Raw genomic sequence first — 25,585 nt, forward strand, 5'->3', positions numbered from 1 at the left:
TTATAAATCAAGAATTGAACATTGCATTCTTGATACTTAGAAAGATCAATAAGAATATCATTTCCTTTTTGAAAAAAATGTTTACAACTCCAAAGTAGCTTTAATAGATTCGAAATTGATGCAGAAAAGGTGTGTGTATATCTGATGATGTAAAGTGAAGGTACAGCCAAAGAAGTAAATCTGTCCTAAATATAAACGGTTTAGAATCAGGTATAAGGCATATATAGACTGTGGTTTCTCTGAAAAAAAATTTTTACATGAAATACTTAAAAGTATGAACTATTTTTATTAGAAATTTGCATTGATAAACTTGCAGTTGGTTATAATAGCATAAATGTTTACATTTCAGCTGCCAGTGAAGGAGGAGCCAATGTATTTACTGTGTCATATTTTAAAAACAATGCATATCTGGCCCAGTCCCCACAGCTATACAAGCAAATGTGTATTTGTGCTGATTTTGAGAAGGTTTTCTGTATTGGACCAGGTAAGGTTTTGGTGGTTAGGATTTTCTCAAAATTTTATTGATTGTACCATAGTTATGGTTTTAAGAACACATTTTACATTCACACATTCTGGAAGTTTAAATCCTTTCATATATTGGCTGTATAAACACTTGACTTTTAGGTAAAAATGACAATGTGGTTGGGTAGACATTTCCTAAAATAAAAATTAAAAAATTGTATGCTCAGTAGTTAAGAAGTAGTTGAATATCATTTATGTGGATAGATTCATAAGCATTTTATATTCCTACAGAAGATTGCTGAAGAAAATGTTTACCTTGGGAATAACTCATTTTTTAAAAATGCATGCTTTGAATATGAATACCCTCTGAAATATACCTGAGTGTATTATTTATTATTATTTCAGTATAATTAGAACAGAATTAGCTGGGGCACTTGGGTGGTTCAGTGGGTTAAAGCGTCTGCCTTCAGCTCAGGTCATGATCTCAGGGTTCTGGGGTCGAGTCCTGTATCGGACTCTCTGCTCAGCAGGGAACCTGCTTCCCTCTGCCCCCGCCACCACCCAACTTTCTGCCTACTTGTGATCTGTCAAATAAATAAAATCTCAAAAAAATAAATTAAAAAAAAAGAACAGAATTAGCTCCTGTTTGGACTTGCCTTTTAACTCTCCATGAACAGGAAAGAACAAGTAGTTGCAATCTTACAAATGATGTATTTTGTTGTCCTTGATAGCCCCTTACTACTCTTACAAGTTTACAAATGTACCTCTGTGTACTTTGCTTCTAATTTTATTTTAAAGCTGTTTTGTTTTACTATTACTGTTTGTACTGTTCTTAGTATTGAGAATATGCTAAAGTCCATTAGAAATTAAAAGTTAAGCATGGACACATGTGGTAAATTCTTTAATGAAGCTGACTATAAGCAAAAACAAGCTTTGCTTCATTCTGTAAAACTTACCAAGTTATTTTATATATGTAAGCTTTTTGTAGCTGAAAAAGAATAAATGCCTGCTGTTAGAGAAACTGGCGAGAGCATTAATTGTGTTAATTTTCTGAATTTATTAACTAATTTGTTGAATGCCTACTGCATACATAGCCTTGTGCTAGATAACATGTACATAAAAGAAAAATCAACCAGCACTTCTCAAATGTTAATGTGTGCATGAATCACTTGAGGATCTTGTTAAAATGCAGATTCTGACCAGTAGGTCTGAAGGGAGGCTTGAGATTCTGCAGTTCTCACAAGCTCCCAGGTATGCTGCCAATTTGTAGACCATGTTTTGAGTGACAAGGTAATAAACATTGTCCCTTCTCCCAAGACAGAATAAGACATGCATATATATAGCAGTTGCAAGTAATAATCAACTGATTGTCACAGCAAATAATCTGATTGTGCTGCACAATCAGCAGATTGGTGTTAATTATGTAGTATAGATAGTGTAAAAAGAGGGAGAAGATGGAATTTGCTAGAGTTACCATAAACGCAAACTGAAGTGGGTTTAAGAACAGAGTAGGAGATACACACTACAAAAAAAAATGGCACTCTAGTCAGCAGAAGCAGAATAAGTGAAGATCATGGGAGAAAATAAAAGTAAGACTACATAGTGTTAAGAAGAAATGGAAAATAAAGGGTAATATTAAATATGAAAGCATAAAAGCTTTAGATTTTTTGTCATTTTATATTCTGTTGCAGTGCCATTTGGGAACCACTGATGATCAGTAGTTAATTAGTTAATTACTGAGCAAGGATGTGTTGTAGGAATCTTGATCTTAAAGTGATATGAAAGATGGAGCAGAGCTAGAGTCAGGAAGACTGGAAAAAGTGGAAAGTGCAGTAAGGACAGTAAGAGCTGGACAGAGGTAATGGCTGGAATATATAATGTTACTTCACTGGTACAGATTTCATTTAGCTTAAGTTTTAATAAAATTGAGAAGAACTCACTATATTGAACCTATTTTTAATTATTGAGAAGACACTTCAGGATCTTGCATTCCCTTAGGATTCTTCAAAGCCTTGCTTATTAATATACATTTGTTACAGCTTTAATTGCGTGACTGTAGGAGTTGGCAATGAGCTTGCTGTCCAAGAAAATGCTGAAATATATGGTTTATCAAGTCTTTCAAGAATCCTATAATAAAGAAAATAATACCATTTGAGTACTAGTAAATAAAATTTTGTACTTAAGTCCCAATTTTTCCAAAACTTTAAAACACCATTTACTATTTATTTCTTTTAATAATGTTACAGTATTCAGAGCTGAAGACTCAAATACCCACAGACATCTAACTGAATTTGTTGGTTTGGACATTGAAATGGCTTTTAATTACCATTACCATGAAGTTGTGGAAGAAATTGCTGACACCTTAGTACAAATATTCAAAGGACTCCAAAAAAGGTAAAAACAAATAATATATATCCCTAGATGGACTTAATGTCTAATCAGTTTGGGTTCTTCAAAATAATTCTTGAATTGAAACATGTAAAACTAAGTTTATATTGAACATACATATATGTATGGCATAGAGGACTTGCCACGTAGATGATCAATAGTTAATTAGTGAAAAAATGAATACCAAAAATAGTACTTCTGGATCCAAGTCAGTTGGGACTTCAGCTAGTTAACCTTATTTTGGTGGGGAAGTTTACCAGATTGTGAACCAACCTAACTATATTTTTTTCCTTTATGTTATATTCTGAATGTCTGAAAGAAATAGAGCCTATGTTACTTTTATAGCAGTTTATTATTAAACTGGTAGTGGTAATAATGTGGTGATAAGAATTTTGCAGAAAATTATTAGACATGTTCAGGATGTTCAGAAAATTGAATTATGTAAAATGTTCACATTAGGTACAACCTCTAAACTGGCAAATAGTTTCTCCCTTCAAGGTCATTGAAAGTTGTTTACTTGTGATGATGTTTAACACAGAGAAAATAGGAAAAGAAAATGGATGATAAGTTAAGTAGGATCAAGAGAGTCTTTTTTCCTTTCTCCATACTCGAGACAGTACTTAAATATTAAGTAAGCTGTAGTAGATTTGTCTAGCACTTTGATAACTGACAGAGAGCTATATTTGAATTGTTAAATTGTTAAACTCTTAAATTGTTGATGTATTTGGATATGCTTCATTGATATTTAAAAAGAGTTCAGAAATACTGTGAATCTTATTTACTCCATTGCAAGTCTAATGAGTAATTTCAAGGACACAGAAATTAATCTTTGATCTTACAAAGATCTTATAGCATAAGGACTGATATTTTCCAAGCATTCTCTGCATTGCATTGGTACATTGATGACTAGCTAATTGTAGATAGCCTTTTTTTTAAACTTTTGTTCTCTGGGGGCGCCTGGGTGGCTCAGTGGGTTAAAGCCTCTGCCTTCAGCTCAGGTCATGATCCCAGGGTCCTGGGATCAAGCCCCGAATCGGGCTCTCTGCTCAGCAGGGAGCCTGCTTCCTCCCCCCTCTCTCTCTCTCTCTGCCTGCCTCTCTACATACTTGTGATCTCTGTCAAATAAATAAATTTTAAAAAAAAAATCTTAAAAAATAAATAAAAATAAAATGTGTTAAACTTTTGTTCTCTGAAACATTTCAATAACATTTATTTTAAGCAGCTTTCATTCAGATAGTCTATAGAACAACTAATATTTCCTTATAAAATAAAATACCCTTTGAAACTACAGTGAAAGAGCAGAGCTTTTCTCATTTTCTTTTCACATTTATAATTCAAAAAAGTTTCTGAAGCCCATTTATTTTGTGTATTGATATCTACTCTATAATATTGGGATATGAAATTTCTAATTCGGTTTTTGTAATAACAGATCAAGCATTAATTGGACCCTTGGGATTAATCAAATCTTTGTTTACAAATTAGAGATTCAAACACCATCATCACTGGACTTTTTCAAGTATATTTAAGGTGGCAACCTAGAAATAAAAGCCTTTTTTTTTTTTTTTTTTAAGATTTTATTTATTTGACAGAGAGATCACAAGTAGGCAGAGAGGCAGGATTGGGGGCAGGAAGCAGACTCCCTGCCAAGCAGAGAGCCTGATGTGGGGCTGGATCCCAGGACCCTGAGATCATGACCTGAGCTGACGGCAGAGGCCTAACCTACTGTGCCACCCAGGTGCCCCAAAAACCTTCTTTTTATATTCTGTAAGTCATTTAGGAATTTTAAGTTTCTTTCAGTTGTAAGTTGGGTTATCTGGCATGTGTCATGATACCTCTGAAGTTTATCCTTAGTACTTATCTCTCATAGAAGAATAATAGACAAGTGTATTTTAAAATACTGACATGATTAGATGAATATCCAAAGCAAAGAAAGGCAATTTAGAAATCAGTTATTGGGATCTTCTTAACGCTTCTTACATCAAGATTTGAATAAACCAATGGCTAAGCTTTATTGCTCTCATGAAAGTGTTTAAGATTAATCAGGAAATGATAATGTTTTAATTTCTACTGTTTTCATGGAATATAAACATACCTTTTCAATTCTATTAATAAAGTAAAATTTCAAGACACATACAAAAAAGAGACTAGCCTAATGAACCCCAGGTACTCCTCACCCACTTTCAACCATTGTTAACTCATGGCCAATTTTGTTTACACATTTCTGCCACCCCCTGTTATTTTGAAGCAAATCCCAGCTATCATTTCATCCATAAGTGGCAAAAATAATTCTTTTTAAATCTTACTAAAAAAATAATCTTCCACAATTCAATACAGTAAACATGTGTCTTGTGCCTGCTGTTTGAAGGCTAGACACTGTACTATAGTAGTTATTCAAATGGGAGATTGGCACTCACAGACTTAGAATATAATGGGAGGGGCACCTGGGTGGCTCAGTGGTTAAGCCTCTGCCTTCAGCTCAGGTCATGATCTCAGGGTCCTGAGATCGAGCCCCACATCGGGCTCTCTGCTCGGCAGGGGGCCTGCTTCTCCTTTCTCTCTGCCTGCCTCTCTACTTGTGATCTCTCTGTCAAATAAATAAATAAAAATTAAAAATTAAAAAAAAAAAGAATATAATGGGAATGGGGGAAGAGAAAGCATATTCATTAATTCGGTCTATATTGAGGATAACAAGTGTTAAAGGATTAAAAAGTTATTTTTAATACTTCTTCAAATGGGTATTTTATATTACTAACAGTGTTAACTGATAGGAGTTACAAAGTTTTTAATACTTTAATGACACTGTGGTGACAAAACAAGAGGAGACTAAGAAATGTGTTAAATACTTTGAGTATTTAAATTTCATTTCTAATGTAAATAATTTCTTGATAACACTTTTTCCTAGTGCATACACTGTTTCAAAGAATGATTTTATGTGACATGGATAGGTACTCAATACCTACCAGATATTTTTTCTTAGCTGTTTCTACTACTATGGAAGAGCCTGAAAGTCTCTAAGGGGATTTTTGTATTGAGGCTGATTTTACACAAAACAACTCTCTTTAAAAGCATTTCCTTTTAGGAGCGCCTGGGTTGCTCAGTTGGTTAAGCATCCAGCTCTTGATTTTGGGTCTGGTCATGATCTCAGGGTTGTGAGGTTGAGCCCTGTATCGGGATTGGTAGTGAGCACGGAGCTTGCTTGAGATCCTCCTTCTCTCCTTCCCTCTGCTCCTCCTCCCTCTAAAAACTTAAATAAATATTAAATAAAAGTATTTCCTTTTGAGTTACTTCTGAATTTCAAAATTGTTATCAGGGGAACACATAGAACTAATAGAATGTAAAGTAGACTCTTGGGTCCATGTCAGCCCCATTAGAGAATGGGTTCACCAGATACCTAGGAGGGTCTGTGGGGCTGAGTGGCTCAGCTGAAAAAGGCACTTGGTTGATCATGGAGCTGCTGCCACTCCTGAAGCTACTCAGATTGCCCTTTCCTCATCATTGCACAGGAATACAGTGATTCCTATGAAATGTTAAAAATGTTATTTCTTTGTTTGAAAAAAAAGGATATCAACTTGTAGAAGAATAAAGCTATCTGCTCATTACTTCACTTGTATTAGTAAAATTTTTCTTAAAAATTATGTTTATATATTGCCACAGTGACCCCTTGTGGGGAAAACACGACACTTCTTTTTTTAACTCTATCATTGTACAAATAGGTTTCAAACTGAAATTCAGACAGTGAATAAACAATTCCCATGTGAACCATTCAAATTTTTGGAACCAACTTTAAGACTTGAGTACTGTGAAGCATTGGCTATGCTTAGGGAAGCTGGAATCGAAATGGGAGATGAAGAAGATCTGAGGTTTGACTTTGTGATTTTTTAACTTTAGTGATTGGGTTTAAGGTATGAATGAATGAGTATATTAATGAATGATGATTTTTTTCCACCCAGATGATAAGCTTCAGTTTCATTAACTTTGGTGTATGATGCTGTTTTGTTTAATGTGTGGTCTGAAATAAAACACTATGTTTAATGTGGTTTGCCTGAGCTTTGATAGTTTTGTCTCTAAACACCATTTTTTATCCTATCACACCCCCATATTTGTAACACTCTAAAGAATATATAGGGACTTTGGCCTGTGATTTTTATCATCTAATATGTTACTTCTCTTTCTAAATCAGTGGTGTTTGAGAGGGTAGAAAGCAGTCTTAATCCATTCCCACACAGGATTGGGACATAAAATTAATATCTCCAAAGTTATAAAAATATCTGTTCTTTGTTATATAGTATTATGTTATCTAAATTCAGATCCTAAAAATAGCTTATAATTTTGAATAAACTATGTGGTTTAATAAACTACTATCTATGGTACTTATATTTTTCTCCAAGGTTCTTAAAATATTTAACATTTTAAAATATTTAAGTACTTGCAATAATTTGTATGGAAATAGGATTGAAAGGAGTGGTTATTGTCTTTCTTAAGGCTCTTTTTAAGCATCTCCTTCATTGTTAGATTACATTTTCAAGGCAATTAAAACTATACATTCTATAATTATTTTAAGCTGAGCAGTATTTTCTTAAGTATTTTAGCAGTTGTTCTTACCTAAGATAGAAGATAAGTAACAGCCTCTCAGCTATAAAAACACTATTACATTTTAAAGACTTGGAAATACTGATTTTTATTTTATAAACCTTTGATAAATAGTAACAAAAGGAGAAACCATCTTGAAGTAGAGCTACTTAATGGCAAAAATAGCCTATTTGCTATAGTGAACTTTATATATAATTGTAGGAAATTATATCATCCATGTTATTTCTGAATCTATGAATTGCTACATCTGTTTATTATTTTATTTAAGTGTTTTTGAGCAGTACCTCCTAAATGTTGTCACTGTACTTGCCTTTTATAAAAGGAGGATAGACAACAATGTATTGGCCAAATTTTTATCCTTTGAGAACCTCAAATGAGAGGGGCCTTATTCACTTAAAACTTCTTAAGTTGCTATTTGATCTTCAAACACCTAATTTCATGAGGGGTTTTGTTTTTATTTTTCAGTACACCAAATGAAAAACTGTTGGGTCGTTTGGTAAAGGAAAAGGTAGGACTCTTGTTCATGCTGGATTTCTTTTTCTAAATCTGAAACATATTCTGGTACTAAAGAACAGTTGCAGTAGGAACAGTCTTCCTGAATAAAAAACCGCAGGGAAGACTTTTTTTCAATTCTTGGAAAAATAAAAAATATTTAGACAGGCTTTGCTCAGTCAGTTTGATTAGCTCAGTATCTTTTTTTTGCACTGAGTTGTACTGAAGTCCCTCTAGAAGTGATACCTGGTGGTGCCTGGATGGCTCAGTCTTTAGGCATCTGCCTTTGGCTCTGGTCATCTTCCCAGGGTCCTGGGATCCAGCCCGACATCGGGCTCCCTGCTCAGAGGTGAGACTGCTGCTGCTCTCCCACTCCGCTTGCTTGTGTTCCCTCTTTCGCTGTCTCTCTATCAGAAATAAATAAAATCTTTTAAAAACATAAATAAATAAAAAATAAAAGTGGTATCTGTATCAGACTGTCAGATTAGTCAGAAACAATCTCAAGATGATTTGAAATTATTTAGAAATGGCCTTCCCTGAGTACCCCCGATAACTCATGAGACTTGAAGGTGAATGAGTTTCTTTTTGCCCTCTTTTTTGAAAGCTGCTTTCCTGTCTCATTTTCTAAAACTCCAAAGAATATAAAAGTTGAATTTAGTGTGGTCTTCCAGGAAATTAAAGAAGACATGTGTAAATGAAAACAGTCCTTGAGCTCCTCCTGCTGGCTGCACTTAAAATTGACTGGGGAGCTAATGTATTTCTGAAATTGCAGTGTGGAGTTTATACCTTTAAAATGCTGTTTCAGGGATGCCTGGGTGGCTCAGTTGGTTAAGCAGCTGCCTTCAGCTCAGGTCATGATCCCAACGTCCTGGGATCAAGTCCCACATCGGGCTCCTTGCTTGACAGGGAGCCTGCTTCTCCCTCTGCCTCTGCCTGCCACTCTGCCTGTGCTCTCTCTAGCTCCTCTCTCTCTGACAAATAAATAAATAAAATCTTTAAATAAATAAATAAGTAAATAAAAAATAAAATGCTGTTTCAGAAGAGCAGAGCCCAGTTTGTCATCTCTGTTGACATTCCCTCTATGTTTGAGTTTTAGCAAAAATGTTTAACATCAAAGCAGTTGAAATTTGATTGGTTTCTTTGTAATTAAATCAGGGTCATATAGTAACTATTCTTTGTAAAAAAAAATGCCATAATTTCATGTAAATGTTATTTATCTCAGTTACAGTTCTCATATGAAGAAAACTACCAAATTTCTTTTAGATGCCTGCATGAAAATTTAAGTTACTGGGAAAATAATCAAGGTTTTGGGAAAGATGAATATTGGAAAAGATGTCAGTTTTTCCTAAAATAATTTATAGATGTAATGTAGTTTTTGTGAAACCCAAGGAGATTTAGGATAATTTAACAGAAAGGTAACAAATTGCATCTGAAAGAGTAAATGAATTAGATTAGCAAAGAAAAGAAACGAAATTCAAAGTTTATTGCAGCAAAGTTTTCAGTTGGGAAGAAATTGGAAAGAGATTACGTGTCCAGAATAAAAAGAAGAAAATAAATATTTAAAGTATGATTGAATTGTCAATAGCTCCCACAGTTTAAGTATTAGAGAAATTTATAACGTGATGGCAAAATACTATAGGATACAGATGTTACTTGAAAGAAGCAGAGTACTTATTGTATATACCATGTAATTATAGTAATTTTGAAGAACAAAACTTATTTTTAAAAGGACAGTTAATTGTCAAAATGTTAGCTTTCTTTTAACTTTTGTTAAAATTTTTAAAAATTTAATCTTTTTTTATAGTATGATACAGACTTTTATATTCTTGATAAATACCCATTGGCTGTAAGACCTTTCTATACCATGCCTGACCCAAGAAATCCTGTAAGTAAATTTATTTTAAGTATTTTGTTTGGGGAAAGAAGGAAAACTTTATTGTGACTATGTTAGATTATACCATGGGAATGGTTTTCATCAGTAACTTGTGATTTTAACAGGACATCATTGTATGTATTACTACTAGTTTCTGTCAATTCAGGTAAAAAATTATACTGTGAAATGTGAGTGTTGTAAAAAACTAGTGTCAAAACCTACATTAAAAATCATTTTCAAGGATCATTTTTTGAAGAGTTATGAAGAAGAAATGCCATATAAATAATAAATACAGATTTTAACACGTCATATTATCATTGACTTTAAACTAAGAAACAACATTATGTCCTGGGAGTTCATCTAATTTGTGTTTTGTGGCCTTTTACTGTTTTTCCATTACAATGGTTCCCAAACTTCAGTGTGCATCAGAATGACTTGGGAGGCTTTTTAAAACACAGATGACTGGGCCCCATTACCAGACTTTCTGATTAGTTGGTCTTGGGGGAGCTTGAGAATTTATATTTCTAATAAGTTCTGGGTAATTCTGAGGCTACTGATCCAGGAATCATACTTTGAGAAACATTGGTTTATCCAAAGACAGGGAAAATAACTTTAAAATCTGATACGAGAATAGGTTAAGCTATCGTAAATTGATGTTCTATTTACTTATGTTTAAAAAAAATTTTTTTAATTAAAAAGACTAACGCCTGTTGATAATTTGAGGTTCCAAAAATGACCCAAAATCATATCACACCTAAAAACGTTTCAGATGATAAAGTGAAATGAGAATCAGCACTACTTCTTGCAAGTTTAGATATGGTACTCTGATTTGTTATCGGAAGGTGGAGAAGGGGAGCATAAAATATGATAGAGGGAAGAAGAAGTTATTATTGAGCTCTCACTAGTTTAACCTTGTTTTAGAGAAACAGTTGTGTTCATTGGAGCAGATTGCATCATTAATTGTAGGGAAAAATGGGCATGTTCTTTGTGCAGAAGAGATTTTTTTTTTCTCCTATGAGTAATGGAAATAGAATGACAGTCACTTCAAGAGTGGTCTTTTCTCGTGTGTTTGGTTTTTCTTGAAGAAACAGTCCAATTCTTACGACATGTTCATGAGAGGAGAAGAAATACTATCAGGAGCTCAAAGAATACATGATCCTCAGCTGCTAACAGAACGAGCCTTACATCATGGAATTGGTAAATAAAAACATTTGGTAGAGTAATGTATGTTGTGAAAGCAAATAACATATTTGGGAAAGTAATGTATATTGTGAAAGCAATTTTAAACCTTTTAAAGACTTCTCAGAAACATCATTTGTTTTAATCTTTATAAGTTACTGAGTAAGATGATACATTGTGTTTGGTTTTTGAGTTTGTTTTTGTTTTTTCTAGATTTGGAGAAAATTAAGGCATACATTGATTCCTTCCGCTTTGGAGCCCCTCCCCATGCCGGCGGAGGCATTGGTAATATTATTTTAATATTATGACAATATATTTCCATACCAGATTTCATTTGGCAAAGTGTTGATTCAGTTCTAACTAAATTTCTTCATTAGATTCCAAAAACTAAGTTTTGTAATTGTTACTGCTTAGAAATAAGTCCATGCTAAGTATAGTACAAATTTGAATTATAACAAATCTTTAGTGAGTTGTAGCTAAATGAAAATTTGATTTCAAAGGACCAAAATGAAGAGCTAATTTGTGTGTTCTAAAATATTGTAATACAGGGGCGCCTGGGTGGCTCAGTGGGTTAAGCCGCTGCCTTCAGCTCAGGTCATGATCTCAGGGTCCTGGGATCGAGTCCCGCATCGGGCTCTCTGCTCAGCAAGAAGCCTGCTTGCTTCCCTCTCTCTCTCTGCCTGACTCTCCGTCTACTTGTGATCTCTGTCTGTCAAATAAATAAATAAAATCTTTAAAAAATAAATAAATAAATAAATAAATAAATAAAATATTGTAATACATTTCTAGCCATTTTTCCCCCTAAAGAGTTTAGAAGCAAAATATCTTATAAATTGGGGCTCCTGGGTGGCTCAGTGGGTTAAAGCCTCTGCTTTTGGCTCAGGTCATGATCCCAGGGTCCTGGGATCGACCCCCGCATCAGGCTCTCTGCTCAGTGGGGACCCTGCTTCCTCCTTTCTCTCTGCCTGCTTCTCTGCCTACTTGTGATCTCTGTCTGTCAAATAAATAAATAAAATCTTTAAAAAATATATATATCTTATAAATTAACTATCCTGTTTTCTCTCTGCATCCATGAGTTCATTCTGATTAACCCAAATTAAAGCTCTCCCTCAGGTTAGCTCAGATTGCTGCTAAATTTTTTGTTGTAATATAACATTTCATTGACTTTCAGGACCACATCTAGAGTATATATGTAAGATACCACCCTGTGATTGAAAAAGGGTAAGGAGTGCCTTGCTGGCTCAGTCAGTGCAGCATGCAGCTCCTGACCTTGGGTTGAGTTCGAGTCCCATAATAGGTATAGAGATTACTTAAAAGGATAAATCTTTTAAAAAATAAATAAATAAAAGGGTAAATGTTTAGCTCAATTTCTGTCAGAGACTCTTAAAAGAATTCTGGAGGAGCCTGGGTGGCTCATTGGGTTAAGCCTCTGCCTTTGGTTCAGGTCATGATCTCAGGGTCCTAGGATCGAGCCCCATGTTGGGCTCTCTGCTCAGCAGGGAGCCTGCTTCCCCTCTCTTCTCTGCCTGCCACTCTGCCTACTTGTAACCTCTGTCTGTTAAATAAAATATTTTTTTAAAAAATAAAATTAAAATTAAAGAATTCTGAATTTATAGTTTTAAAATATTTGTTGTTTGAGGGGGAAGTTGGTGAATAGTTAATAAACTTTAAAATTTATCAAATTAAAAGAGTATGGAAGAGTATGTATTTACCTCTCTTTAGGAAACTATTGTTTCTAGGTTTTTTTTAACCTTTGCAAAAATAATCTTTGCATATGTAAAAATACACACTTTTAAAATATATTTTTACACAAATTATAGCATACTCTATAAATCATTCAGTACCTTGCATTTGTCACTTACTATATTTTTTATCTTGTTCCTTATCAATTATTAAAGACTTTTTCAGTTTGTTTTTTTTAACACTGTGTAGAATCGATCCATTGAACTGGTGTACCATAATCTTGTTAACCAGCTTACTGATGGACATGTGAATTGATACCAGTCTTTTGTTATTACAAACAGTGCTACTTTGGATATATAGTTTATAATTTTTAATGGGAGAGTCACAATTATTTTCTCTTAAAGTATTCGGTAATTGGGGCGCCTGGGTGGCTCAGTGGGTTAAAGCCTCAGCCTTCGTCTCAGGTCATGGTCTCAGGGTCCTGGGATCGAGCCCTGCATCAGGCTCTCTGCTCAGTGGGGAGCCTGCTTCCCCCTCTCTCTCCGCCTGCCTCTCTGTCTACTTGTGATCTCTCTCTGTCAAATAAATAAATAAAATCTTTTTTAAAAAAAAGTATTCAGTAATGTACATTTTATATATTTTGTAAATTTTTGTGATTGACTGTAAATTTTAATCATACTTGTGGAGGACATTTGAATGGTTATCAAATACCACTGAGGTGTACCAATTTTTTGGTAATTAATGATTGAAGAGAAGATGGAATGTGGTCTTTTTATTTTAAGATTAGTATTAGGTTACTGTAATACAAGGTTCAAATATCTGCAGATTTTTTGGTAAGGAATAGCAATAAAATGTTAATTCTCTTATTTATATTTCTGTTTCAGAAGTTAAATACATTCCTTTAAAATTCAGTCATTGCTATAAAAATGTTCTTTGACCTTGCCTTTTTTCTGTAATACATGTCTTATACAACTTGGGTAAAAGAGATAAATTGCACACACAAAGTTTCATTTGCTAGTTCTGCTCTGTTTCTTAGGTGACACTTGGTCTTAATTCTTACCAGTAATACAATATTTAAGTCACATGTTAAAATCAGTCTCTTTTCCACTTAGAACATCTACAATAATGTGTCCTAGAGTCTTTTATACTAGGAACCACCATGTTACATATCTATTGAATTACAGTAAATTTCTGGTATTTCTATTAGTAAACTTCTTGAACAGGTTTATGGCTCTCATATTAGTGGCCTAGACTACATAATTAAGATTCTGGCCCTATTTGAAGACATAAAGGTGTGCGCATATATATATATATATATTTTTTCCCCCTTAAGAGAGAGCTTGAGGGGAGGGAGAGAGGAAGAGAGAGAATCTTAAGCAGGCTCCATGCCCAGCACCTGAGCCAGATGTGAGGCTTGATTTCACAACCCTGAGATCACAATCTGAGCCGACATCAAAAGTTGGACACTTAACCTACTGAGCCACCCAGACACCCTACATAGAGCTTACAAATTTTTTTTTAAGATTTTATTTATTTATTTGACAGAGATCACAAGTAGGCAGAGAGAAAGAGAGGGAGGCAGGCTCCCTGCTGAGCAGAGAGCCTGATGCGGGGCTCAATCCCAGGACCCTGGGATCATGACCTGAGCCAAAGGCAGAGGCTTTAACCCACTGAGCCACCCAGGCACCCCATCCCACATATAGACTTATAAAATGGCTTTTTTGTGTTTGTTTAAATCATAAGTTTGGGACATTTACAAGATTTTTGTAGTTCAGAGAATCCAGACAACCTAAGGATACCTCACTTTGTCCTTTCCACATATAGCATCATTTCTGTTTTTGTTTCTGAATCAGATCCAAAACAGTCTATTTTATTTTATTTTATTTTTATTTTATTTATGTTATCTTATAGGGAGAGTCTACATAGGTGTACAAGGATGGGATGGGGGGAGCAAAGGGAGAGGGAGAAAAATCCTAAGCAGGCTCCATGTCCAGCCCAGAGCCCAGTACAAAGTTGGATCCTACAACCCTGAGATCATGACCTGAGCAGACATCAAGAATCTGATGCTCAACCAACTAAGCCACCGAGGTGTTCCAAAACAGTTCGTCTTAAATAAACTCAAAATAATGAAAGTGTTTTATTGATCTGTGATACTTTGTTGGTAATTTCAGTAAGTAAGACCCTAAAAGGTTTTCAGAAAAGGAATTAATTATTATTTTGTTTCCCCCAGGGTTGGAACGAGTGACGATGCTTTTTTTGGGACTGCACAATGTTCGTCAGACCTCAATGTTCCCCCGTGATCCCAAACGACTCACTCCTTAAAGAAAGCCGTACTTTTTTTATTCTTTCCAGTAACCTGCTATTGGTCAGGCTATCCCTGATTTTAAGTAGCTACTTGAAATATGCAGTGGAGTAAACGTCTTAAACAAAGTGCCACAATTACTTTGGATTAATTCACTATAGATTACTTTAAAAGAGAAGATTTTTATAACTTTGGACATGCTTCAGTAGGAAATGGTTGAACATTTTAATTAAAAATTCATATGGTTATGTTAAAAATTCATATTGTATTACAATAAATGTTAACAATTTTAAACAGTTCAGATTGCATAAGGTTTTTTTCTTTTCTATATTATAGTGGCTATGATATTAATGTCTTAAATCTTGAATATTTGAGCTTATTTTTTTAAATTCTGACATTGAAATAAGGAAAATTTTAAGGAAGTATCTGAGATTTTAATGAATGTGTAATTGGCATATCATGGAAAATTAGGCAGAAAGTATCAGTTCTTTAGATTTGTGCCCAGAAATCATGTAAAGCAGGTGGGAATACTGGTTAGAAGATATTCAATGTAATGCTATATTAAATTGTTAAATTCTAACTTGAATTTCAATAAAATTTTAAAGCTAGTCATCGTTGTCTTTGTATAACTTCATTGCAGCCTGATTTTGTAACTGGTTTTTGGCATTTATAATTTGGGAAAAGAAAAAGTACACAACTAGTTTATGTAAATGCCTAAAAACAAATGAAAGCTGATATAGTCATAATATGTATTCATATCAAGCAATAAGTTCAGATGGATATAAGAGGATAGCATTCTTAAAGCTGAAAGCTTGGGTTGCTTAATAGTTTATTTCACATAGATTTAAAAATATTGCAGAATTTTGTTTGATTTCTAACTAGTACTAATACTTAGTGAATGTCACTAAAATGCACTCTGATTTTCTCTACCAAAAAGAAACTTTTGTGTGAGAATTACAGTCAGGAACACTTTCCCTCTATATGCTACTGGCAATTTTATATCTTTCCTTCGTATCCTACAAACTATCTTGAGTATAGTAAGCACTCCAAAACTCTTTAATAAATTTAAGCTACACCAAGAATAAGTAGACTACTAACCATCTTTTTCTGTATTAATTGCCAGGCCCTAAAATAAAATAGCCTAAAGCTATTCTCTGATTCATAGAAACAGCTTCTTTCAAAATAAAGCCTGTAAAGTCTTAAAATTATATGATGTTTGTTTGTTTGTTTGTTTGTTTGTTTGACAGGGGAAAGAGAGCCAGAGAGCACAAGCATGGGCAGGAGGAGGGGGTGGTGCGGACGTGGAGCTGGCAATGGCAGAAGGAAGAAGCAGACTCCCCACCAAGCAGGGAGCCCAATGTGGGACTGATCCCAGGACTCTGGGATCATGACCTGAGCCAAAGACCTACACTTAATGAACTGATCCACCAGGCACCCCTGATAATGATCTTTTTTTATCTAATTTTTTTATTAGGAAGTATTCCAAACATGCCAACCAGATTAGATCATGATGAAAAGGTTATCCCTGAACTTGCCACCCAGCTTTATCAAATCTTAACATGGTCATATTTGCTTTCAAGTACTTTATTTTCTTTTTTTTAGGGGAAAAGATATTGTGGAAACAAAGTAGCCTGTGTACCCACTCTGATCCTATTCTTTCCTACCATAGTCGTGACTATTATATGAATTTAGTGTTTTTTTTTTAATTTTTTCATGTTCTTATATTTTAACTAAATACTTACCTTTCTATTAATATTACCTAGTATCATTTGCAGATTTATTTGATATTATTCTGGGATTTTGATTGGCATCAAAAAGTCCAGTGAATGAACATTGTATAGTCTTCCAGTGAATGAACATTGTATAACTCTTCATTTTTGGTATTTTTTTTAATTGTTAAATATATTGGTACTCTTTACTATCTTTGAAAATTGTTCTTTGATTTTTAGTTTATGCTGGAGTACCTTACTACTTTTTTTCTACTGGGAATGGTATATTTTTTCCAACATTTTAATTGTGTGTTACTAAGGCATAAGAACACTATCAGTTACCAGTTTTTAATACATTTTTGTGTGTGTGCAGCAACATACCTGAATCTATAAATTGTATTGACTGTCTTATATTTTCAAAGTAGACAGATATGAAGAAGGGTGGCACAGGAATAGAAGATGTGTATTCTGTGGCTCTACTGCCTAGATTCACATCCTGATTTTGCTGTTCACTAGCTGTATAACTTTGGGTGATTTGCTTATCCTCAACTTTCCTCATTTGCATAATCCTATCTCATGAGACTATTGTGGGTTTTAAGACACCTAAAACCCTTATAACAGTGCTTGGTACCTAATGACTGGCAGATAAGGAGTTTCATCTCTTCTAATTCTTACATTTACTTATTACATTAGTTATGCCCTCAAGTAGAAGGTTGAGTAAAACCAGTGATGGGGCCATGCTTTTCTTGGTTGTTACTTAATTTAAATACTTGTAAAGTCTCAAGATTAAGTGTGATATTTTCCGTAGATTTTTAATAGATGCCTTTTGTCAGGTTAGTGAAGATTCCACTTGTTAAGAGTTCTGTTATAAATGTTGAATTTGTCAAATACTTTTTCTGTATTTGCAATTTTTTTCTTTTAGTTTGAATATGGTAGATTACAGTAATAGAAATTCCTGATATTTTTTAGAACAAATAGTATTTGATGACTACATGCTACCTTATGTATATATGTACTACTGAATTCAACTTGGCTAACATATACACAAAAATTCACTTACCTTAAATATGTTATTTTTATTAATTTGGGTGATTTTATACAGTGAAGTAAGCTGTACCATAATCAAACTGCAGAACATTTCATTGCCGTAGCAAGTTCCATAGTACATCTTTCTAGTCAGTCTCCACCTCTGGCAACTAAAAATCTACTTTAATTACAATTGTTTTGCCTTTTCTAGAATTCCATATAAATGGAACGATATAATAGTCTTTTGTGCTTGATTTCTTTCTTTAAGCATTATGTTTTTGAGATACATCCATGTTGCATGTTCCAATAGTTTTTGTTTTTGTTTTTGTTTTGGAGAAGGGGAGAAGGGGAGAGAATCTTAAGCACACTCCACACCCAGTGTGCAGCAAAAAATCAGGGCTCAATATTACAACCCTGAGATCATGACCTAAGCTGAAATCAAGAGTCAGATGCTCAACCGACTGAGCCACCCAGGTGCCCCAATATGTTTCTCTATATTGATCAATAGTATTCCATAGAATAGATATGCCATAATTTACTTACCCATTCAGTTGATAGACATGTAAGTGGTATCCAGATTTTAATATATAATAAATAATGCCCCTATGAACATTGGAAGTCTTGTGTGGACATGTTTTCTTTTCTTTTTTTTTTTTTTTGTACGAACCTAGGAGTGAAATTTCTGAGTAATACTGGAAGTGTATGTTTAATTTTGTAAGATACTGCCAGTCTGTTTTCCAAAGTAGCTGTGCCATTTTGCATTTCTACTAGCAGGGGATGAAAACAAGCTGCTCCACATCATCACCAACACTTAGAAGTATCAGGCTTTTTAATTTTAGTTGTTGTAGTGATTGTATAGTAGTATCTCATTGTGGCTCTAATTTGCATTTCCCTACTGGTTAGTGATGTTAAGCATCTTTTCATGTGCTTATTGTCTATATCTGTATCTTTGTGGAAGTGTCTTCATAGCTTTTGCCCGTTTGTTTTATTGGGTTGACTTTCTTCTACTTGAGTTATAAGAACTCTATATATTCTGAATATGAGTCCTCTGACAGATCAGATATATATGTTTGGCAGCTAGTTTCTTCCAGTCTGTGGCTTGCCTTTTTTTTCTTAACTACCTTTCAGAGAGCAAAAGTTTTTAATTTTATGGTTGTGCTTGCGATCTGTTTTAAGAAATCTCTGCCTCAGGGGCGCTTGGGTGGCTCAGTGGGTTAAAGCTTCTGCCTTCGGCTCAGGTCATGATCCCAGGGTCCTAGGATCGAGCCCCACATCAGGCTCTCTGCTCAGCGGGGAGCCTGCTTCCCTTCCTCTCTCTCTGCCTGCCTCTCTGCCTACTTGTGATCTCTCTGTCAAATAAATAAATAAAATCTTTAAAAAATCTCTGCCTCAGCCAATGTCACAAGTGTTTTATGTTTTCTTCTATCATTTTAGTAATTTGAGCTCTTACATTTAGGTCTATGATCCATTTTGAGTTAATTTTTGTATATGGTATTTGTCAGGGTCAAGTTTCTTCCCCCACCCAACCCCCCATACTGATGTTTAGTTAATTAAGCACTGTTTGTTGAGAAGACTGTCCTTTCCCTATAGAATGACCTTAGCACCTTTGTAGAAAAGAGTTAACCCTATAGGTGTGGGTCTATTTCTAAACTCTGTTCTATTCCATTGACCAATATTGTGTATTCTTGCACAACTATAGTGCCTTACTTTTTGCAGTTTTAAGTAAACCTTGAATCAGGGAGTTTAAGTCCTCCAGTCTTGTTCCTCTTTTTCAGGATTACCTATTCTAAGTCCTGTGACTTTTCATTTAAATTTTTCTATCATGTCAATTTCTTTTCAAAAAGTCTGCTAAGATTTTGATTTGGATTATATTGATCTATAGATCAAGTTGAGAATTGCTATCTTACCAGTTTGAGTCTTCTAATCTATGAATATGAAATATCATCCCATTTATTTTTAGGTCTTCAATTTCCCCTTGCAGCATTTATTGTAGTTTTTGGTGTTCCATGTACTAGTTCATCACATACCTGTAAATCTAACCGTGTGTTTCTGGAAAAGATGTATATTCTGTCCTTGTTGAGTATACGATAGAAATAGTGTTGATGGTGTTGTTCAGAACTTCCATCTTTGCTGGGTTTTTTGTCTAGTCCCATCCATCGCAGAAAGTGGAAGAAGATTTTGGAATTTTCTGTTTCTCCTATTAATTATGTAAAATTTTGATTTGAGTATTTAGAAGCTCTTTGTATCTGTTATTAGGCATATAATACTATTACAATTTTTGTATATTTCTGATGAATTTACCCTTTTAGCTGACGAAATGTCACTTTATAACTGTGGTATGGCTCTCTCTTAAGATCTGTTTGATCTGATCTTATAGCTGTTAACATCTTCTTGTGCTTATTTTTTTTAAGATTTTATTTATTTATTTATTTATTTATCTGACAGGGAGACAGCAAGAGAGGGAACACAAGCAAGGAGACTGGGAGAAGGAGAAGCAGGCTTCCCACTTAGCAGGGAGCCTAGTGTGGGGCTCAAGCTTAGTACCCTGGGATCATGACCTGAGCCAAAGGCAGACACTAAATGAGCCACCCAGGCACCCCGTGCTTATTGTTTGCACAGATCTTTCCTCATCATTTACCTTCAGCCCACCTGTATTTGTGTTTAGTGGGTTTCTTACAGACAGCATATAGTTGGGTCTTGTTTACACATTCTGACAATCTCTACATTTTTTTATAAAGATTTTTTTTAAGATTTTATTTATTTATTTGACAGACAGAGATCACAAGTAGGCAGAGAGGCAGGCAGAGAGAGAGGGGGAAGCAGGCTCCCTGCTGAGCAGAGAGCCCAATGCAGGGCTCGATCCCAGAACCCCAGAATCATGACCCAAGTTGAAGGTGAAGCTTTAACCCACTGAGCCACCCGCCCCATGACAATCTCTATATTTTAATTGGAAAGTTTGTCTGAAAAGATTTATTGTAGTTGTTTATATGGTTAGATTTGTATCTACCATTTAATGTTTCCTACTTGCCTTCTCTGTTTTTGTTCCTGTTTTTCCTGCCCTTTTTTTAATGATTTTAAATATTTTTTTAGTATTTTACTTTCCTTTTGGTATTTTAATTGAACTTCTTTGTATTGTTTTTTAGTGGTTGCTCTAGAGACTATAATGTACATTCTTAACTTTTATAGTCCACTTAATATTTACTAATTTTATGTTTAAGGATTTTATGTCAAAATCTTTAAAAAAAAATGTGAAGGTGCATAGCCTCTGACCCGTTATTGTTAGAATTTTTCCTAAGAATACAGGTGCACAGAAAAAGATGTTATAAGGATATTTATTGCAGTATTGTTTATACCAGTAGAAAAAATACAAAAAAATATTCCATTAAATAATGCTATTGTCTATGTTATAGAATGTTAATCAGTCATTGGAAAACACAATATAGGCAGTCCTTGCTTTGCACAGTTGTATAGGACCCTAAAAATAACCATACAAACTAAATTGCAAAGTAATGTTAAAAAAGGGGGAAATTAGGATTATTCAATGACCTTTCAAATTTGCCAAACAAAAAATAGGAAACTAATGTTTATTTAGTATGTTTTAATTTAAAACATTACAATACTGAGAACTCAGTTGTTTTATTCCTTTGCAAGAAAACTTAGCAAGAGTAATTTGAACAGTGCTCCTCTTCTTCTAGTCATATAACTTCCAGTAACTTTCAGTAAGGAGTGACCATCTCTCCTATGCTTTGGTGAACTACCATACTACTTCCTAAGTTCAGATAGCCTTCCACACTTTATCCTTTGTACTTGTAGTGTCATGAAATATCCGCAAGTGTTCCTTAAAGGTGAAGCATTTTGTTGCTGTCACTTCCTCTGAGATATCTTCATCCCTTCAATCACAACTACTTTCCTTGTTTATGTCAATAAGTTCATTTTTACTAAGTTCCTCTGGCTGCATATCTGCAGTTTCTCAAATAGGGCTGTGTCACCAGGGTCAGCTATTGTTCTTATGACTCCATGTACATTTCTATTATGATTTCACTTAGGGAGTTCTGTTTTCCTTTGTGTGGGGGAGAGGCAGACAGAGGGAGAAGCAGTCTCCCCGCTGAGCAAGGAGCCCTATGTGGGACTCCATCCCAGGACCCTGGGATCATGAGCTGAGCCAAAGGCATATGCTTAACCAAGTGAGCCACCCAGGAGTCCCTCTTTGCCTTACTTTCATCTTTCTTAGCCGGTCCCTCTTTCAATTATCTGCTTTTGTAAAATGTCATGTGGGTTCATTAGTGGGAGACAAGGAGGAAACACAGTTACACACTTTGCTGTCTATATGTACTAAAAACGTGCAGTGACCAATCACTGGCAGACTTTGAAAGAAGTCTGATGATTGATCACTGAACATGATGAACATCTGTTATTTGTGGAATGGTTTGTGGACTGGAGAGCTAGCAGTGAAGGTTGTATTTTATGCAATTACTCAAAGTTAATATACCATGATAACTGGAATTTGAACCATGTTGTTAGAAGACTGGTGTAATTTAACAAAACAGTGGTAACTGAGAGTCGTATATATCAGAACCATGCAAAGCCAGGACTACACATATTTATAGTGATTGTTATTGAAAGTTCTGTATGTGAGCTGGGCATTCATTTTTCCCCTCCCTCCTTGTCCCCACTCTCTGCCTTTTTCCACTCTGATGTGTGCCGGGGGAGGCCAACTTCTATAGACTTCACCAACCAAGTACCCTTCTCAATGGCTTCTAACTGGATTCGGTCTTTGGAAAGCATCAATAGGAGATCAAATGGGAGAAGAAGAGAAAGGTCAGGATATTTATTTTCCTTCTCTGTTGAGCCATGTTTCAGCCATTTCTACTCTTCTGAAGGCCACAGCCTGTGCTGAGCAGAAGGTCACAGCTCCTTCCATATAGCCACAGCTTCTTCTTAGATTCCAGTTACTACTCTGTCTCTTTGCTCTCTTAGGTCTAGAGGTCATCATAACTTCCTATAGTTGCTAGTTCTAGAGTACATCACCATCCCTTTCTATTTTCTTTAAAGCTTCCCAAACCTTTGTCTATGACCATTTGACAAAACTGTCTTCAAGCATACCTGTGGTTCCCATCAGGACTGTAACCTAGATACCATGTCACACTGTTTATGGAAAATTATATGTACATATCCAACTATGTGTGTGCACTCAGAGAGGTCTGAAAGGGTATAAACAGTAACATCATTTTTCTAAAAGATTTTATTTGTTTATTTGACAGAGAGCACAAGTAGGGGTAGCAACAGGCAGAGGGAGAGGGAGAAGCAGTCTCCCCGCCAAGCAGGGAGCCTGATGTCTCAATCCCAGGACCCTGGGATCATGACCTGAGCCAAAGACAGACATTTAACGACTGAGCCCCCCCAGAGACACCCAGTAACATCATTTTTACCCCTATGCCTTTTTCCTGTGTGCTTTTTTTAAAAATTATTTTATTTATTTATTTGACAGAGAGAGAGAAAGAGATCACAAGTAGGTAGAGAGGCAGGCAGAGAGTGGGGGGGAGGGGAAGCAGGCTCCCCCCTGAGCAGAGAACCCAATGCGGGGCTCGATCCTAGGACCCTGAGATCATGACCTGAGCTGAAGTCAGAGGCTTAACCCACTGAGCCACCCAGGTGTCCCAACGTGTTTTTTTTTTTTAATTAACATATAATGTATTATTTGTTTCAAGGGTACAGGTCTGTGAATCATCAGTCTTAAACAATTCACAGCACTCACCATAACACATACCTTCCCCAATGTCCATCACCTAGCCACCCTATCCCTCCTATGTGCTTTTAAAAATAAGTAGATGACATACACTGATAAATTATTTCAGCTTCTGAAATAGTTAATCCATTTTTCTAATTTAGTTAAATCTTTACAGAAATAGTTTTCAAATTAACTAGAGGCATACCTTGGTGATCCTGCAGATCAGTTCCAGACCACCAAAATAAAGTGAATATCTCAATAAAGCAAGTCAAATGAGGGTTTTCTTTTTTTGTTTTCTCAGTGTATATAAAAGTTATGTTTATACCATATTGTAGTCTGTTAAGTGTGCAATATGTCTAAAAAAAAATGTGGATCCCTTAATTTAAAAGTACATTATTGCTGGGGCCCCTGGGTGGCACAGCTGGTTAAACATCCTACTCAGTTTCGGGGCGCCTGGGTGGCTCAGTGGGTTGAGCCACTGCCTTCAGCTCGGGTCATGATCTCGGGGTCCTGGGATCGAGTCCCGCATCGGGCTCTCTGCTCGGCGGGGAGCCTGCTTCCCTCTCTCTCTCTCTCTCTCTCTCTGCCTGCCTCTCCATCTACTTGTGATCTCTCTGTCAAATAAATAAATAAAATCTTTAAAAAAAAAAAAAAAAGTCCAACTCGGTTTCAGCTCAGGTCATGATGTCTGCATTATGACATCAAGTCCTGTATCAGGCTCCAAAGTCAGCAAGAAGTCTGCTAAAGTTTCTCTCTCCCTCTGACCCTCCCCGCTTGCTCTCTCTCTCTCTCTCTCTTTAAAAAAATAAATAAATAAATAAAAGTTCTTTGGTGCTAAAAAATGCTAACCATCTTCAGCCAGTCATAATCTTTTTGCTGGTAGAGGGTCTTGTCTGACAGCTGCTGACTGTCTGCTCTCTGATCACAGTGGTGGTTACTAAAGGTTGGGGTGGCTGTGGCAGTTGCCCATAATTAAACTATAATGAAACTTGCTGCATCAATTGACTCCTTTGTGAACAATTTCTCTGTAGCATATGACACTATTTGATAGCATTTTACCCACAATTGAACTTCTTTCAAAATTGGGAGACAATCTTCTCAAACCATGCCACTGCTTTATTTAACTAAATTAATGTAATATTTTAAATTCTTTGTTGTCATTCCAACAACCTTCAAAGCATCTTCAGCAGGCATAGATTCCATCTCAAGAAACCACTTTCTTTGCTCATCCATAAGAAGGAACTCTTCATCCATAAAATTTTTATCATAAAGTAGAAGCAATAATGCAGCTGATGACATAATTTTTTCCCCATCAGATTAACCATGTTAATCTAGCTGAACCATTAGCCAGTGTTTTATCTGATACATTGGAAAGGGGGGGGAGGAGAAGAAGAACAGCAATTCAGCCACCTTTAGATTCCATTTCTAATTCTAGTTCTTGCTGTTTCCTCCAGTGAAGTTTGACTTCTGAAAGTCATCCATGAGGTTTGGAATAAACTTCTTCCAAACTCTTGTTCGTGATGATATTTTGACCCTTTCCTATGAATCATGAATGTTCTAATTGTTAGGGCCCGTAATCAAAGGAGCAAGACTGATACAAAGCGAAGGTCAAGCAAAGCTTTATTTCGCGCCAAGCATCGAGAATCAAACTGACCAGTCAGGGCCGTCTCTTGCAAAGAGGTGACCGCTCCCAGCCTCACAGAGTAACTTTTATAGAGGTAGTTTAGCCAGGCTATACACAGGTGGCCAATGAGATTGCGATACACAGAGAAAACTGCACAGTCATGTTAGGTCACACATGGGCGGCCAATTGAATTACAATTCACCCTAGTAGATATATGCATGCCCCACTGATTGGATGTCTCTACCTGGCCTGACCCGCCCTTGTATCTGGGCTTTGCAAGTAAGTTCCTCTGGGAGGGGCAGGGTCAATCTAAGTTTACTGTATAAACAACAAAATGGCTCCCTCTGATTAAGTAGGCCCTTACACTAATGGCATCAGGAATGGTGACTCCTTTTAGAAGTTTTTCAATTGTCTTTGCCCAGATCCATCAGGGGAATCACTATCTATGGCAGCTGCAGCCTTATGAAAGTATTTCTTAAACAATGAGACTTGAAAGTCAAAATTACTCCTTGATCCATAGGCTATGGAA

General features: G+C 35.5%; 1 protein-coding gene and 1 non-coding gene across 2 annotated transcripts in view; both read left to right on the plus strand.

The window, feature by feature from the left end:
- Window positions 1-15,581, plus strand: part of DARS1 (aspartyl-tRNA synthetase 1) — a 64,538-nt gene extending 48,957 nt beyond the window's left edge. The window contains exons 9-16 of the mRNA XM_032856151.1: window positions 350-484; window positions 2,709-2,856; window positions 6,564-6,710; window positions 7,906-7,948; window positions 9,737-9,817; window positions 10,891-11,002; window positions 11,198-11,269; window positions 14,898-15,581. Of these exons, the coding sequence (XP_032712042.1) occupies window positions 350-484; window positions 2,709-2,856; window positions 6,564-6,710; window positions 7,906-7,948; window positions 9,737-9,817; window positions 10,891-11,002; window positions 11,198-11,269; window positions 14,898-14,989 (830 nt within the window). The 3' untranslated portion in view covers window positions 14,990-15,581. The remainder of the gene's footprint in view (window positions 1-349; window positions 485-2,708; window positions 2,857-6,563; window positions 6,711-7,905; window positions 7,949-9,736; window positions 9,818-10,890; window positions 11,003-11,197; window positions 11,270-14,897) is intronic.
- A 9,130-nt stretch (window positions 15,582-24,711) lies between these two features.
- On the plus strand, window positions 24,712-24,804 carry LOC116866974. The gene has a single exon (XR_004382535.1). It is a non-coding gene; the product is annotated as a small nucleolar SNORD12/SNORD106 (small nucleolar RNA).
- The last annotated feature ends 781 nt before the right edge of the window (window positions 24,805-25,585 follow it).

Source organism: Lontra canadensis, unplaced genomic scaffold (genome assembly GCF_010015895.1).
Source record: "Lontra canadensis isolate GAN:19392208 unplaced genomic scaffold, GSC_riverotter_1.0 scaffold11, whole genome shotgun sequence".
Lineage (NCBI taxonomy): Eukaryota > Metazoa > Chordata > Mammalia > Carnivora > Mustelidae > Lontra > Lontra canadensis.